At 44.1% G+C, this 14266-nt stretch overlaps 1 protein-coding gene across 2 annotated transcripts in view; it reads right to left on the bottom strand.

Annotated features, from left to right (window-relative positions):
* The window catches only part of mgat3b (beta-1,4-mannosyl-glycoprotein 4-beta-N-acetylglucosaminyltransferase b), a 125136-nt gene extending 113280 nt beyond the window's left edge, over positions 1–11856 (bottom strand). The window contains exon 1 of one of the 2 annotated variants that reach the window (XM_039765281.1): positions 11251–11856. Coding sequence is in view for 1 of the 2 variants with exons in the window: in XM_039765279.1 (XP_039621213.1) it covers positions 6608–6669 (62 nt within the window). In the remaining variant the exon portion in view is untranslated. Of the gene's footprint in view, positions 1–6607; positions 6791–11250 lie in introns of those variants that run through there. The other variant, XM_039765279.1, reaches the window with a different exon arrangement.
* Positions 11857–14266: the final 2410 nt, after the last annotated feature.

Consider the following 14266-nt stretch of genomic DNA (forward strand, 5'->3'; position numbering starts at 1 on the left):
AGACCTCAATGGTCAAGGAGGTGCAGAAGGCCTCACAAGGGCCTCCATTTGTTTAGGTGCCGACCCATTGATTACACATGAGAACATTCTGGATCGAGATCTGATGGCACAGAAAGGTGGCATCATTAGATGTCATACATCACTAGACCTGCATAGTTAAGAAGGACCTCACAAGTCCTGTGTTTGGACGTGGTGGGTGCCGGCGGTAATGAACAAAGCTGAACAGAGATGGTGTGCTGAACACACGGATGAGTTGGGAGAGCAAGAAGATCCATCTTTTCCGGACTCAGCTGGAGATGGTGTTCCTTCATCCAAGATGCAATATCACAGAGACATACAGAGATTCAAGACAAGTACAGCGGCAGATCAGCATGGCATGGATGAGAAACCATGGGACTGCACGATGGGGTCTAGTGAGGAAGATGTACAGGAGAAGGAAGAGGAGGACTGGGTCCAGCATCGATGCTTAGGACACCTCAGTGATGGCCTGGTGCAACCATGACAATAGGATCTGCCCAAGTGATAGAACTCAAAACACCTGAGGGCAGTCCCAGTGATGCCAAGGTCAGAGAGGGTGGGAAGGGGAATGGGGTGGTTCACCTGTTGAAAGCAGAGGAGAAATTTAGCAGGATGAAGACAGATGACATCTTAGTAGCTCCAGCCTGCTGAAACATGTCAACAAAGATAAGAGCCATCTTGGTGGAATGGATGCTACAAAGAGCGCAACAAGTGTTAACGCCAAGTGTTAACTGAAGCCCACAGTACCTAGGAGGTCAGTCGCAAAATGCCCATCAGGTGCCCGGTGACACAGTGGTTAAGATTAGGGTTGTGGGAGGGTTAGCTGACTCAAAAGGGCATTTCCTCAACCTTGTGGGCATTACGTGGCCCATATCAATCCTAGTGTGGGCTGCAGTAGACCCCTCTTGGAGAGCATTGCCATCTGAAGTTTGATATGACAGAAAGCTTGGGTGGCTCCAGAAGGCACTGTGGCTCACTGGTCTAAAAATCTTTACAAAGTTATGGAACCAGGGGTGGGCGCCAGAGAAAAATCAGCATGGGGGCATTTGAGTGGGAAGCGATATTTCAGTTCGCACAGAGCTTATGCAACTACCCAAGTGAAACTCGACTTTCCCTTTCAGTCCCACTAAACGGAGCAGCAGCAACGACTCCTCAGTACAATCACATTGGCATTAGCAAGGCACTCGTGTTCTTATTTCATTTTATGATTTGTAACCTGCAACAAAAGTGTGACGCCACCTTCTTGAACAGACTTACGAATATTCAAGAACGTTTATGAATATTAAAATAAGATAAACACGCTGCAGTATAAGCGGCGCCTACAAAAAGTGCTCACCCCCCGCGGTTGTGAGTTTTCACGCAACATGGAAGCCCCCAGTGGATTTCATTTGACTTTTTGACATCAACAGAATAAGACTCTTTATTGGCAAAGTAAAATCAGATCTCTGCCAAGTTCTTTAGATAAAATGACAAATATAAAAATCACAAAATAATGCTTTATTGAAACATTCACCCCGCTTTAATGGGGACAACTGGTGCAGCCCACTAGCTTTAGACATCACATGACTGGTTCAATGGAGGTCATCTGCCTGGGGTTTCTGTTGAGATTTTCTTATGAATGGACCTGAATGTGGTGGGCTAACCTACACCATGAGGGGATTGCAAAGCACAAGACAGGGGATGGAGACAAGAACATATCCAATTCCCTGAATATCCGGTTAAATCAAATCGGGAAGAAATGGAAAGAGAGAGAGAGAGAGAGAGAGAGAGAGAGAGAGAGAGAAAGAGAGGAGCAACAACATCTTCTGAGCGTGAAGCAAACTGCACAAGCTGATTACGTGATGGGGAAAAAAAGACGGCAAATGACAGCTGGGGCATCTGCTGCCTGCCAAGCACACACAGCACAGCAACCAGCTGTAACTCACAAATTATTGGGGCTGGAATTTTGATTTCTAGTAGTGGCAGAGCATGGAAATGTGGTAGAACAAAAGCTTAGTAATCATAAAAGAAGACGACGACTTGCGAGGGAGGCCATCGACAAACTTTGGGGGAACTCTGAAGGAGTGACAAGCTGCAGTGGTTAAGATCGGAGAGACTGGGCAGGCAACAACTGTTCTTCACCAGTCACAACTTTGCAGGGGATAAATGTGCAGGAGATCCTGGCAGTAAGCATACAGGAGGGTCCGAGGTTCTACTCCCACTGGCAATTCGTTCTGTGCCCGAGATTGTTAGTTTGCAAGTAACCCCCCTCACAGTCTAGTTCATTTGACTAGTGTGATCGCTCCGTGCCGGCCAAACCGTACCGTACCCTGGCCCATCTGGGAGACAGGGACCATGACACGGTTCAGTAGCATTCGGGAACCGTGTGATCGCTACACAGACATGACGTCAATGAGGTGACAGGAGAACAGCCTGGATTGAGATGTGATGCCATTCATCAGCAGATCTTCAAGGAGTATAGCACCTCATAAGTGTCTCCATACATTCAGGTGTTGGCACAGTGACTATACATAAGTGCAGTCTGAATTGAGATCTGATGTTACATAGAGGTGGTATGGCGACATCCATCAGCAGATCAAAGTGGTCAAGAAGGAGCACAGGACCTCACAAGTGACTCCATAGGTATAGATGCTGACCCACTGAGTATTCATGAGAACATTCTGGATTGAGATCTGATGCCACATAGAGGTGGGATCACTTGATGCCATTCATCAGCAGATCCGAGTGGTCAAGAAGCCTGGCCCATCTGGAAGACGGGGACCATGACACGGTTCAGTATCATTCGGGAACTGTGTGATCGCTAAACAGACACGACGTCAATGAGGCGACAAGTCAAGATAACACCATTGGAGTTAAAAACACGTTTTTATTCTCACCTTTACACGTCAACGTGAACTGGCAAGCAGTCAATTCCTCCCTTGGCATGACTTGTCACCGTTTTAAAAAAAAAAAAAAATCTTCTCGCACGATTAAGAGCAAAACGCTGCGCCCCACACGCAATAAATTTGAAAGAGGGTAGGGAGAACAACCCAAAGCAAGCTACACAGGAATGGCTGCAAACACAACAACAAGACCAAAACTGAGCCTGCAGTCCATCAGGATAAACAACGACATTTATTTCTACAACACATTTTCATACAAATAATGTATCTCAAAGTGCTTTACATGATGAAGAAAAGAGGAAACAAATAAGAATTAAAATAAGAGAACACTAATTAACATAGAATAAAAGTAAGGTTCATGGGCGGCACAGTGGCACAGTGGGTAGCGCTGTTGCCTCGCAGTTAGGAGACCTGAGTCCCTGGGTGTGTGTGTGCGCCCTGCGGTGGGCTGGCACCCTGCCCGGGGTGTGTTTCCTGCCTTGTGCCCTGTGTTGGCTGGGATTGGCTCCAGCAGACCCCCCGTGACCCTGTATTCGGATTCAGCGGGTTGGAAAATGGTTGGATGGATGGATGGATGGATAAAAGTAAAGGTCCAATGGCCAGGGAGGACAGAAAAAACAAAACTCCAGACAGCTGGAGAAAAATTAAAATCAGCAGGGGTTTGGAGGCCATGAGACCACCCAGGCCCCTCTAGGTAGATAGATACTTTATTAATTCCAAGGGGAAATTCACAAAATTAGTAAAAAGTGTCTAGGGAACGAGTCCACATAAAAGAAAGTGGTATTCGGTAAAATGGAGAAAAAGGTAGAAAAATAAAGTCGGACACGGAGCTGCTGGATAGGCGGCTTCCCACCCTTCTAGGCATTCTACCTAACATAAACGACACCAATCGGTCCTCATTGTATTCAGGGTTCTCATGGGAAGACTGGAGGGTGACGGTCATGTGGACTTCTGGTCTTTAATCCAATAATGTAGGCACATCATCAAAAACACGTCATCTCCATTGTGAAGGAGAGGATGTGAGGATGCTTGTCTGCAGCAGGCTCTGGCAGGTAAAACAAAGGTCGTAAAATACGGAGAAAAAATAAATCCCAGAGGTGAAACTGATGCAGTCTGTAAGATACCAGCGCCGCCTTGGGAGAAGATTTTGTCATGTAGCAAAGATGGTGGCAGCCTCACGTTGTAGGGATGCCATCTCTGCAGCAGAACCTTGAAGGGGCCAGTGACCGCAAACATGAAGACAAAGCTACAGTGAAATGGCTTCTAAAATAGCAGTGGCCGACCAAGTCAGAGTGCAGATCTCATTCTAACGGAGAGTTGGTGGTGGAATTGAAAACTGGCTCTTCACTCACGAACAACGGACCAGCCCCTGGCAGAACCTGAACAGTTTTACAAAAGGGGACAAATGGCAGCGTGCAGAGGTGCAAAGATAACAGACACCTGAACGCACAGAACTCAAGGCTGCCTGTCATGGCGGCAAAGTCGCATCATCCAGGTGGTCGCTACATAGTGGGGGCAGAAGTGCAACCCATGAACACCTAAAGCGCAATATAAATGAAATGTCATCTTCTTCTTCAAAAGGTGCAACTACTAAACGCCGACTTGAACGGGGTCCATACTTCTGCGATCAGTTATTTAGGGCTTCAGATCGGCTAATACATCACTTCGCAGGGATCTGTTGCTACTTTGACAGTAAAGAGTCTTTGATTGCCACAAATTCAATCCACCAGGATCCAATTCGAATAACAAGAAAATGTAATAAATAATAATACATAAAAATAAAAACTTCCAAGGGGTGAATGAATACTGTGTATAGGCACTGGATAGAATATCAACAACGTTTTAATGCTGGAAACTTAATTCACTTACTAAACATCACGATGCCTTCCTACACGAACCCTGAGAAATTACCACAAAAGTCTCGAGATGGAAGGAGCGAAGAGAGGGTCGGAAAAAGAGAAAGAAATCCTTCAATGAGTCACAAACGTCAAACAAGACCAACGTCAAATGATCGGCTGTCATTCCCGGGTAGAATTCCTTTCACATTAAAAGTCCTCCATTGCCACAGAAATCAGACAAAGCACAAATTAAGAAGAGAACAAAAGCGCAAGGTAAACCGTGAATGGGGAGGATTTGACTTGCGAAGAGACGCACCGCACGGCCCGGTGGTGTCAGCACACCTTAATGGGGCAGACGGAAACGTCGCGTGAAGGGTTTCTACTTTCCCACACGTTATGCCGCACATGCGGCCCGACTCGTGCAAACGCGTGAGGGAGGAACGCTAGTAGGGGGTCAAGGGACCGGCACAGGTGATCAAAGCAAAACGAAAACGGGCCGACGCCTAAACGAAAATTCCGTGTAAACGGTGGGGGCTAATCACCCGCTCAATCCCCCCAGGTCTCCCTCTTCTGGCAATCAAAATCTTTGGAACCCCAGTCTTGGTGGCTCACAGCAAAGGATCGTGAGGTTGTGTTTCAAGGAAGACTTCAGCCATGGTCTCGATTTTCTTTTGTTTAGTTTGTGGAGTTTGTTATGGCAGCTATATAAAATAAAATGTATTATTTTATCCACCTTAATAAGATAAAAAGCATCTTGTGTATCTGTCTAGCTGACTATTTCTCTGTCATTACAACAGATGGTGCATCACAAACATTTGCTATAATAAAATGTTTTGCATTTTTCATTCTAACAGATGGTACACCACAAACATTGACACTTATCACACAAGATCTCAAAAGAAGGTAAATTTCCCAATCGGACCAGGGGTTGGCAGAGGGCACGGATCCTTTCTCCTTCAACGCAGACCAAAATGTAGGAAATTCTGCCTGGGCCCTGCGACATCACTTCTGGTTCCATACCCCGAAAGACATCTCTTCCCCTCTCCCTTCCAACCTTGTCTGTACCATAACCTCAGTTCTGTTTTGAAGTCTTGTCTGTAAAGACCTTTCTCAACAAATTTTCACATTTTCAGACACTTTCCAAATATACAGGAGGCTGAACCACGCTTAACGTGTCAAGGCTTGATTATTACCACACACTGCTTTTACGAATCCCATACCAAATGGCATAGAACAGACACATATACATTGTGTTTCTCATTCCAACAGATGGCGCACCACAAACATTAGCACTGCTTTTAAAAATCCCATAGCAAATAACATAAAACAGAAATTAATCAATTAAGTTTCTCATTCCAACAGACGGCATACCAAAAACATTAACACTGCTTTTACAAATCCCATACCAACTAGCATAAAACAGAAATGAATTCATTGCATTTCTCATTCCAACAGAAGGTGTACCAAAAAACATTAACACTGTTTTTACAAATCCCATACCAAATGGCATATAACAGAGACACATGCATTTAATTTCTCTTTACAGCAAGTGGCACATTACAAACATTTGTAGCAATGCATTTAATTGTTACAAATGTCTACAACATGCTCTCTGTTGGAATGACAAATACAATACATGCATTATATTAGCATCATTATGTAAGAAAGGCATGTAATAAATGGAAGATTAATTTGAAAGGAAGCATTTAATTCCCACATAACACATCATATTAGACTAACGTTAATTAACGGTTACGACACAGCTTTGTTAAAAATAACATTTTTTTAACATTTTCCTGAAGTTACAGACAATTCAATATGCAACGTTCTCACGTAACGTTTGCCAAATAGTAAAGTTTTTGTACTGACCGAAAAACGCGCATGCTCCCTGAAGACACGCCGACCCGCGTGAGGGTATCACGTGTCTTCATTACAGGATCCACAGTGCGTGGCCATTAATAACAAGAAATAGCAAAGGGTTAAGCGCAGCTTCTGTTTTGGGTTGGCGTTGTTGCTGAGAGTGAGAGAGGGACGCGGAGGGGCGAACTTGAGTCGTTATATGGCAGCCGCCTTTGTTAATTTATGATTAACTGCACTGAGTGTGTGTGGGACATAATGGCCTGATTAATGCCATTCATTTATCTGATCAGGTTGCAGCTCCCTCGTTGGGCGAGGCGTTTCGGATGAGGGACAGAAAAAGGGCTCCTTTAAATGTGATGTCCATTTAGAAACTGTGCCGGCTGCACCAGTGCTTAATTATCGTAATTGAAAGACATCCGAGTGAACAGAATCAATTTCAAAGTGTAAAACTCGTGTTTAATTACAGGAGCCTGCTGAATGGCCTACAAAAAATAACAAGGGACGAGCTCGGAGAGAACCTACAAAAAACTGTGATGGCGATCCAAGAATGAGACGTTTGATCCGAGCGACAGGAAGACATCATCATCATCATCATCATCATCATGCTGCAAGTTTGAATTGTGGTGCTTCAGAAAGACGTCTGTCTGGGGTCTCATTCTGTTGCCGAAGCGCCGAGAGAGCAAACATTTAGAATGCGGGGACACCAGCAACACAGGTGGGCTTTTCACTCACAGCGTGACTTTGAGGGGCTTCCTGATTTAATAAAACTCGGTGTGCGTGTCCGATTGATTGTTATGATTGAATATTTTTTTTTTAATAAATTCAGGAAAACAGTTTCTACATCACATGTTATTGTCTTATAGAGAAACATAATAATAAACGTTCAAAGGATGAATCGAACGTTAACTGTTGGCTGTGAATTATTTGTTCAAAATCAATTAATAAAAACAGACGGCCATGTCGTCTGCAAATGTCATTTGAACGTCACAGTAACAATATGGCGCAGCGCTCATAAATGTAATATTCTAGCAACTCGGGGGAAACTACACAGCGTTACATTACCATGGAAAGATAACGTGAGTGTAAAATAGAACGGAGAACCCGATTAAGTCCTGACAACGTTCAACTGCTCACGGAGAAAAAGATGAACAATAAGAATTATTAGTAATAAGGGAGGCACTTCAGAAATGACTGCGGTGGGCTGGCACCCTGCCCGGGGTTTGTTTCCTGCCTTGCACCCTGTGTTGGCTGGGATTGGCTCCAGCAGACCCCCGTGACCCTGTAGTTCGGATATAGCGGGTTGGATAATCGATGGATGGACTTCATACATGACATGCATTGTTACATTTAAAGAAAGTTTAAGTAAAATGTATTTTGCTTCTTTCTATTTCATAAAGGTATTGTCATACATGAAAGACAGTTTATAAATAAAGTTTTTTCTTCTCACTATTTTGTAGAAAAGGGGTTAAATATGATTTTATTATGAAGGAAATAGATTAATATTGCTATTATTATTATTATCCATCACTATTAGTCAGTCAGTCAGTCATTTTCCAACCCGCTATATCCTAACACAGGGTCACGGGGGTCTGCTGGAGCCAATCCCAACAATTACATAAATTATTTCAATAAATATTTTGCAGGAAAGGCAGTTTACAAATAAAATGTATTATTAGCACTATCATGTAAGAAAGGAACCTAATAAATGTACTGTAATTTCGGAAGGCAGTATAATGTGCTGTTGTTATTAATATTAAAGAAAGGCACTTCATAAGTTACATGTACCATTATTATAATTCCCCTTGGGATTAATAAAGTCTGTGTATGTATATGTGTATATATATATATATATATATATATATATATATATATATATATATATATATATATAAAATATGGGCAGCGTTCAAATAAAACATTTTTTTCTGTTATTATTGAATGCAAGAAAGGCACTTGGTAAAAGTAATGCTGTATAAAAGGTATATTATAAATAAAGATTATTATCATTATGGAAGAAAGGCTTTTAATAAATTTAATGTATTAATTATGGAAGGCAGTTTATTAGAAAAAAGTTTGTAATTACTATTTTTATTATACTATCATTATGCAGAAAAAGTGTTATATAAAACGTTATTTATTTTTTTTACTATAAAGGAAAAGGAAATTGGTTAATATTAAATAGGAAAGACTTTATATATCTTGTTAATAATGCATTTATATGGCGCCTTTCCCCATTTCATAAATCAAACATTAGAAGTTAACGTTTTTTATTTATTTTGAAGAAATTACACTTTATAAAGTAAACGGATGATTATTATTACTATTATTATTATGGACCCTTTCCACGCAGGCGAGGTCGTCCTCTAATGTTTTCGCGCAGACGCAGTCAGGCGGTGATTCTGCAGAGCGCCCTCTGCAGGGTATTCCCCTGAATGGCGCACTACTGGACCCCCATGCGTCATGTAAACTGGTGTCCTGACGCTTCGAATGATTTTTGAAAGGTCGAGAGCTGAGGCGGCAGCAGCATTGAGGTTTAAGTCCGCCGCCTTTTGGTTCGTAAGCCGGCTCTCGATAAATGAGAACTCGCTGCCCAGCCTGGATCGAGGAACTCTCCTTACACTCGACTGCGAGTAATAAATCCTCAAGCGCTTGTTCGGTCACCAAACTAATTCAGACACATATGTGGCTTCAGCTGTCTCCTTTGATGTCAAATACAAATGACAATGAAAAGGACATGAGGGCGGACTGCTGTTACCCGCCAGTCCCACCGCAGGACCGTCGTTTGGCTTCACCTAATCCTCGACAAGACTTCCTCGGTTATTTTTCGGCGCCCACACCGTCCTGGGATGCATTGAAGGCAAATCTGAGCTCAGAACAACGTTTCCTATCAATTTGAAAAAGGAAAAAGACACCAAATTTACGCCTTTGTTCCTTTCTAGTTTGGGGTCACCGACTGAACCGGCATTACCACACAAACACACATTGGGCTTCATATATTAGAGTGTTGGATGTTAAGTAAATCTGTGATCACTTAGCGACATTACAGGCGAATCTCCGCCCAGCTAGTGAGAACTACTAGGGACAGCTTGAGGATTTCATAGCCACGCGTGTTACTGACAGCTAGACAAGCAGAGGAATCTGAATGTAGGCGTGCAGGGAACAAATAAGAAAACGCTAGCAGGAACTGTTATCATTGGAGACATACAGAGGATATCATAGTCCAAAAGGCCGTGTGACTGTGTGACCATGATCAGGTCACTTCACCTGCCTGGGCTCCAAATGGAGAAAGAAAACAAAATGATCCAGTTCTGTTTCAAATATTATAATTCGCCTTGGATAAAGGAGTCGGCCAATTAATAAGTAATAGATAGATAGATTGGAAAGGTGCTATACAAAATACAGTGACAGATGTACACTGTACTATAGTTGGCAGGATCAATGGATAGATAATTTTAGTATAGTAGGCAGGATTGATAGATAAATATGAATTTTAGTATGCAGGATAAATAGATATGAAGAGCACTATAAGATTGATAGATCTAATGTAGTGTAGTGCAGTTGTAAAGACTTAAGACTTCAAAGGCGTCAGCTAATTAATACGTAATAAATAAGATAAAATCACTATATAATTGATATACAAAGGTGAAAGGCATTATATCATAGATTGATAGGAAAGGCCTCATAGATAGATAGATAGATAGAACTATATGACAGGCTGATGGCAAACTCCGACGACATCCCGCCGATAGTCGCGTTTCCCCGCTGCCGCCAGCACGCTTTGCCCCACGTGACGTTTTCCACTAATTAAAACCGCACGGTTAATTTCCCTTCCAGAATCTCGCAACACACGCCGCCGTGCTCGGTGACATTCCATGCGGCTCTCCCCGAAATCCCCTTTCTACTGTCCTCTCTCCCTTGCCCTCCGCGGCTGCGGCCGTGCGTGCCGAGATGTGTTTACTGTCTATCAGCAGAAATCCCGGATTTTCTCTAGGAGTCTTTTTCTGTTATCGTCCAGCAACCACAGCGGATGAGCAAAATCTCTGGAAACGGTCCAGGGTCGCCGAACACACAGTAATGCGGGGTGGTCGGGAGCTCACGCACGCACACACACGCGCACATCATTTAGCAGCAGCAGCAACAACAACAACGGAGAGGCGCGCATCAGAGCGCCTAGTTAGAAAATCGGAGTTCTGCGCGATTCAGCAGCTCATGCCGTTCACAATCAAATTGCAAGCCGGGCGATGGCAATGACGGAAGAACCTGCAGACGTCCAACTACAAGGACTGTTCCCTTCAGACGTCCATTTATGTGAACCCCCCCGTCCAGCTTTTAGCAGAGAGATGGGGTGAGCTAAACCGTGTCCTTTGCACTTTCCCACGGATAATATCAGCAAGACAGAAGCCGACTACGATACGGACACACAAGCAGACATCCCCCCAGATCATTCCCAAACAAATGATAATAAAAAAGCAGCCGCTCGTGTTCATTACACCGGCAGGCCGAAAATAAATCAGCAGTGTGTGTTTTATCAAAAGCCCTGCATCACCAACCCCCCAGAATTCGGAATCGGGCTGCCGTTAACGCAGCTCTCCTTGAGCCTGGCGGTCTTAATACACAGACGAGCGCGGTGGTCGCGGTGGAACACAGCTTACCCATTTCCTGACTGGAGGCCTCAGATGCTCGAGCTGGAAAGTGGGGGTCCGTTGAAGAATGGGTCGCCCCGCCGTAGCCTCCCTCTTCCCGGCTGGATGCTGCGCCTTGTAGTCTCCGATGATTGCGACCACCTTCCCCTGCGGAACGGCACCGCGTTCAGTCGCCGCATTGCTGCGATCGGGCTGAGGGTGTGCGACTGTTTGCCTTCATATGCGTTCGCATTTAAAAGCCGCCGGTTCGGTGCGATCAGGGGAGTCGGAGCTGCTGCGGCTTCTCTCTCTCTCTCTCGCGATTTTCTGTACTTCGGTCCGCTGTGAGCGGCGAAGGGGGGTGGGCGTGTGTGTGTGTGTGTTCGGTATCTCTAGTTTCTATTTAGATGTTCGTCTCTGAGCATTTATTGAGCGCATCTTAAGCGGGGATCGCCGCTCCTCTTCTGTCCATTTTGTGCGCTGCTCCGCTCGGTTCGGCGGCGTGCACTTGCTCTTCTCCACTGCAGTGACGCCTTCTGCTATTTCTTTTTCCCTCGCACTGAAATGTCTAACCCCGCGGACAACCTCAGCTCCTCTTATTCGTGTTTGTGTATCAAGCGGGATGGGTGGTGCTCGATTCCATCCGTTTTCTGCTGGGGGATCTTGTTGGGTAGTGCGCAGAGAGAGCGTGAGATGGATCGACTCTACGCAGACAAGAGCACCCCAGCAGAGTATTACAATGAGGCTTTGTACATCACTCCCCTAACCCCCCTCCCCAAAGACCACCCCACTCCTCCTCCTCCTCACTGCTACCCAACACAACAGCGAGAAAAATGTCACTCATTCAACAAAGAGCGCCATTGTGCGGCCAGGCAATAAACGGGCACACTGCAGGTCAAGTCGCGGAGTTGGACGCTCCGTTACGAGCCTCGATTGAGCGGACACACAGCGTGCGACGCAAGGTGGGCTCCCTTTAGGAGGACGGAGAGGGGCGGGTGTGTGTTTATGTGTGTGTGTGTGTGTGTGTGAGTGGCGTCTTAATTGGCTTCTGACAAACTTGTATTAACACCGAACGGGAGTTCCGGACTTCATTTTAGACAAACGTGTCCATTTCTGAGCCTCAGACTTTCCAGGGAAAGTGTCCGACTCGACCTGCCCATGCCTCGCGCTCTTTTCCATCCACATATAGCGGGTTTCTATTAGTCTCTCCCTTCATTTTGCGCACCGCCTTTGAAATATTTTATATAGCGCCTTTCATCTGGGAAACTATCTTGCCTATTACTGCAGTGTTAGTCAACGCACCGTTTTATATTTGACATTTTCTTTTATTACTCCTTGAATATTTTTTCCTATGCATCTATGGCTCCTTTTACATCGATAAATTACTTTTCATTGGATGGATGGCCTTTAATATGCTGCCTTTCACCTCTGCCAATCTATTTACGTTACATACAGCGCCTTTCTAACATAACTATGCTGCATTTTATTACATCTATTTAGCCAATTACTAAGTAATAGATAGGAAAGGCACTATAGGATTAGTACAGATCGATCAATCAAATAAAATGCTCTTCATTATTTAAGACTCGGGACAGACAGATCTGCCTATCTATTATGTTGCCTTTTGTATCCTCATATTTCATATGGTGCTTTTCACAGATCAATCTCATAAAGACTCATGACAGACATACAGACAGGAAAGGCACTATATGATTGTTAGACTGATAGGCCACTCTTATATAGTGCCTTTCACTATTTAAGACTCAGGATCGATTTACCCGCCTATCTGTTACATTACCTTTTGTATCCTTCTATTTCCTAGGTTGCTTTTCACATCTACCAGACAGATCCATCTCATATAGCGCCTTTTTACCTAAAGCTCAGGTAGATAGACAGGAAACACACTATTGTTAGACTGCTTGGCCACTCTTATATAGTCCATCAGTCAGTCAGTCATTGCACAACCCGCTAAATCCTAACACAGGATCGCGGGGGTCTGCTGGAGCCAATCCCAGCCAGCACAGACAGGAAACGCACTATATGATTAGTACATATAGATCAATCTTGTATAGTGCCTTTCATTATTTAAGATTCAGGATAGAAAGATCTGCCTATCTACTATGTTGCCTATTGTATCCTCATATTTCATTTGGTGCTTTTCTCAGATCATTCTCATATAGCGCTAAGGCTGAAGACAGACAGATAGGTAGACAGACAGGAATGGCACTATTTGATTAGTCCATACTGTATAGATCAATCATATATACAGTAGTGCCTTTCATTATTTAAGACTCGGTAGAGACAGATCTGCCTATCTATTTTGCTACCATTTGTATCCTCGTATTTCAATGGTGCTTTTCACATCAGACAGATCAATCCCATATAGCGCCTTTTTACCTAAAGCTCAGGTAGACAGACAAGAAAGGCACTATTGTTAGACTGATTGGCCAGGGGGGGCCACGGGGTCTACAGGGCTACAGGGTCACGGGGGTCTGCTGGAGCCAATCCCAGCCTGCACAGGGTGCAAGGCAGGAACAAACCCCGGGCAGGGTGCCAGCCCACCGCAGGGCTCTTATAGTGCATTTCATTACCTTTTGTATCCTTCTGTTTCCTATGGTGCTTTTCACATCTACCAGACAGATCAGCCTCATATAGTGCCTTTTACCTAAAGCTCAAGACAGACAGACAGACAGGCAGATAGAAATGAAAGGCATTATATGTTTGGACGTTTAAAGGCAGTGTGGCCTAAGGTGGTGGGTTTAAGTCCCATTGTGTGACCATGAGTAAGCTACTTCATCTGTCTGTGCTCCAAGTTAAAAAAATAAAAATAATAAAATGAACACTTGTATCTCTGAAGTGTTGTAAGTCGCCTTGGATCACGACGTCAGTCCAGTACAATACAATTAATTCTACTTTTCTTGCACCGCCTTTTATTTCTAACAATATTTATATAAAAATGTCCAGGATATGTATAATGGAGCGAGGACTCAAGTTAAAAGCAGTGTTGGGGTAACAGACAAGATCCCAGTTTGAGGAGGTCTGCACC

The sequence above is a fragment of the Polypterus senegalus genome, chromosome 10 (genome assembly GCF_016835505.1).
Source record: "Polypterus senegalus isolate Bchr_013 chromosome 10, ASM1683550v1, whole genome shotgun sequence".
NCBI classification, from domain to species: Eukaryota; Metazoa; Chordata; class Cladistia; order Polypteriformes; family Polypteridae; genus Polypterus; species Polypterus senegalus.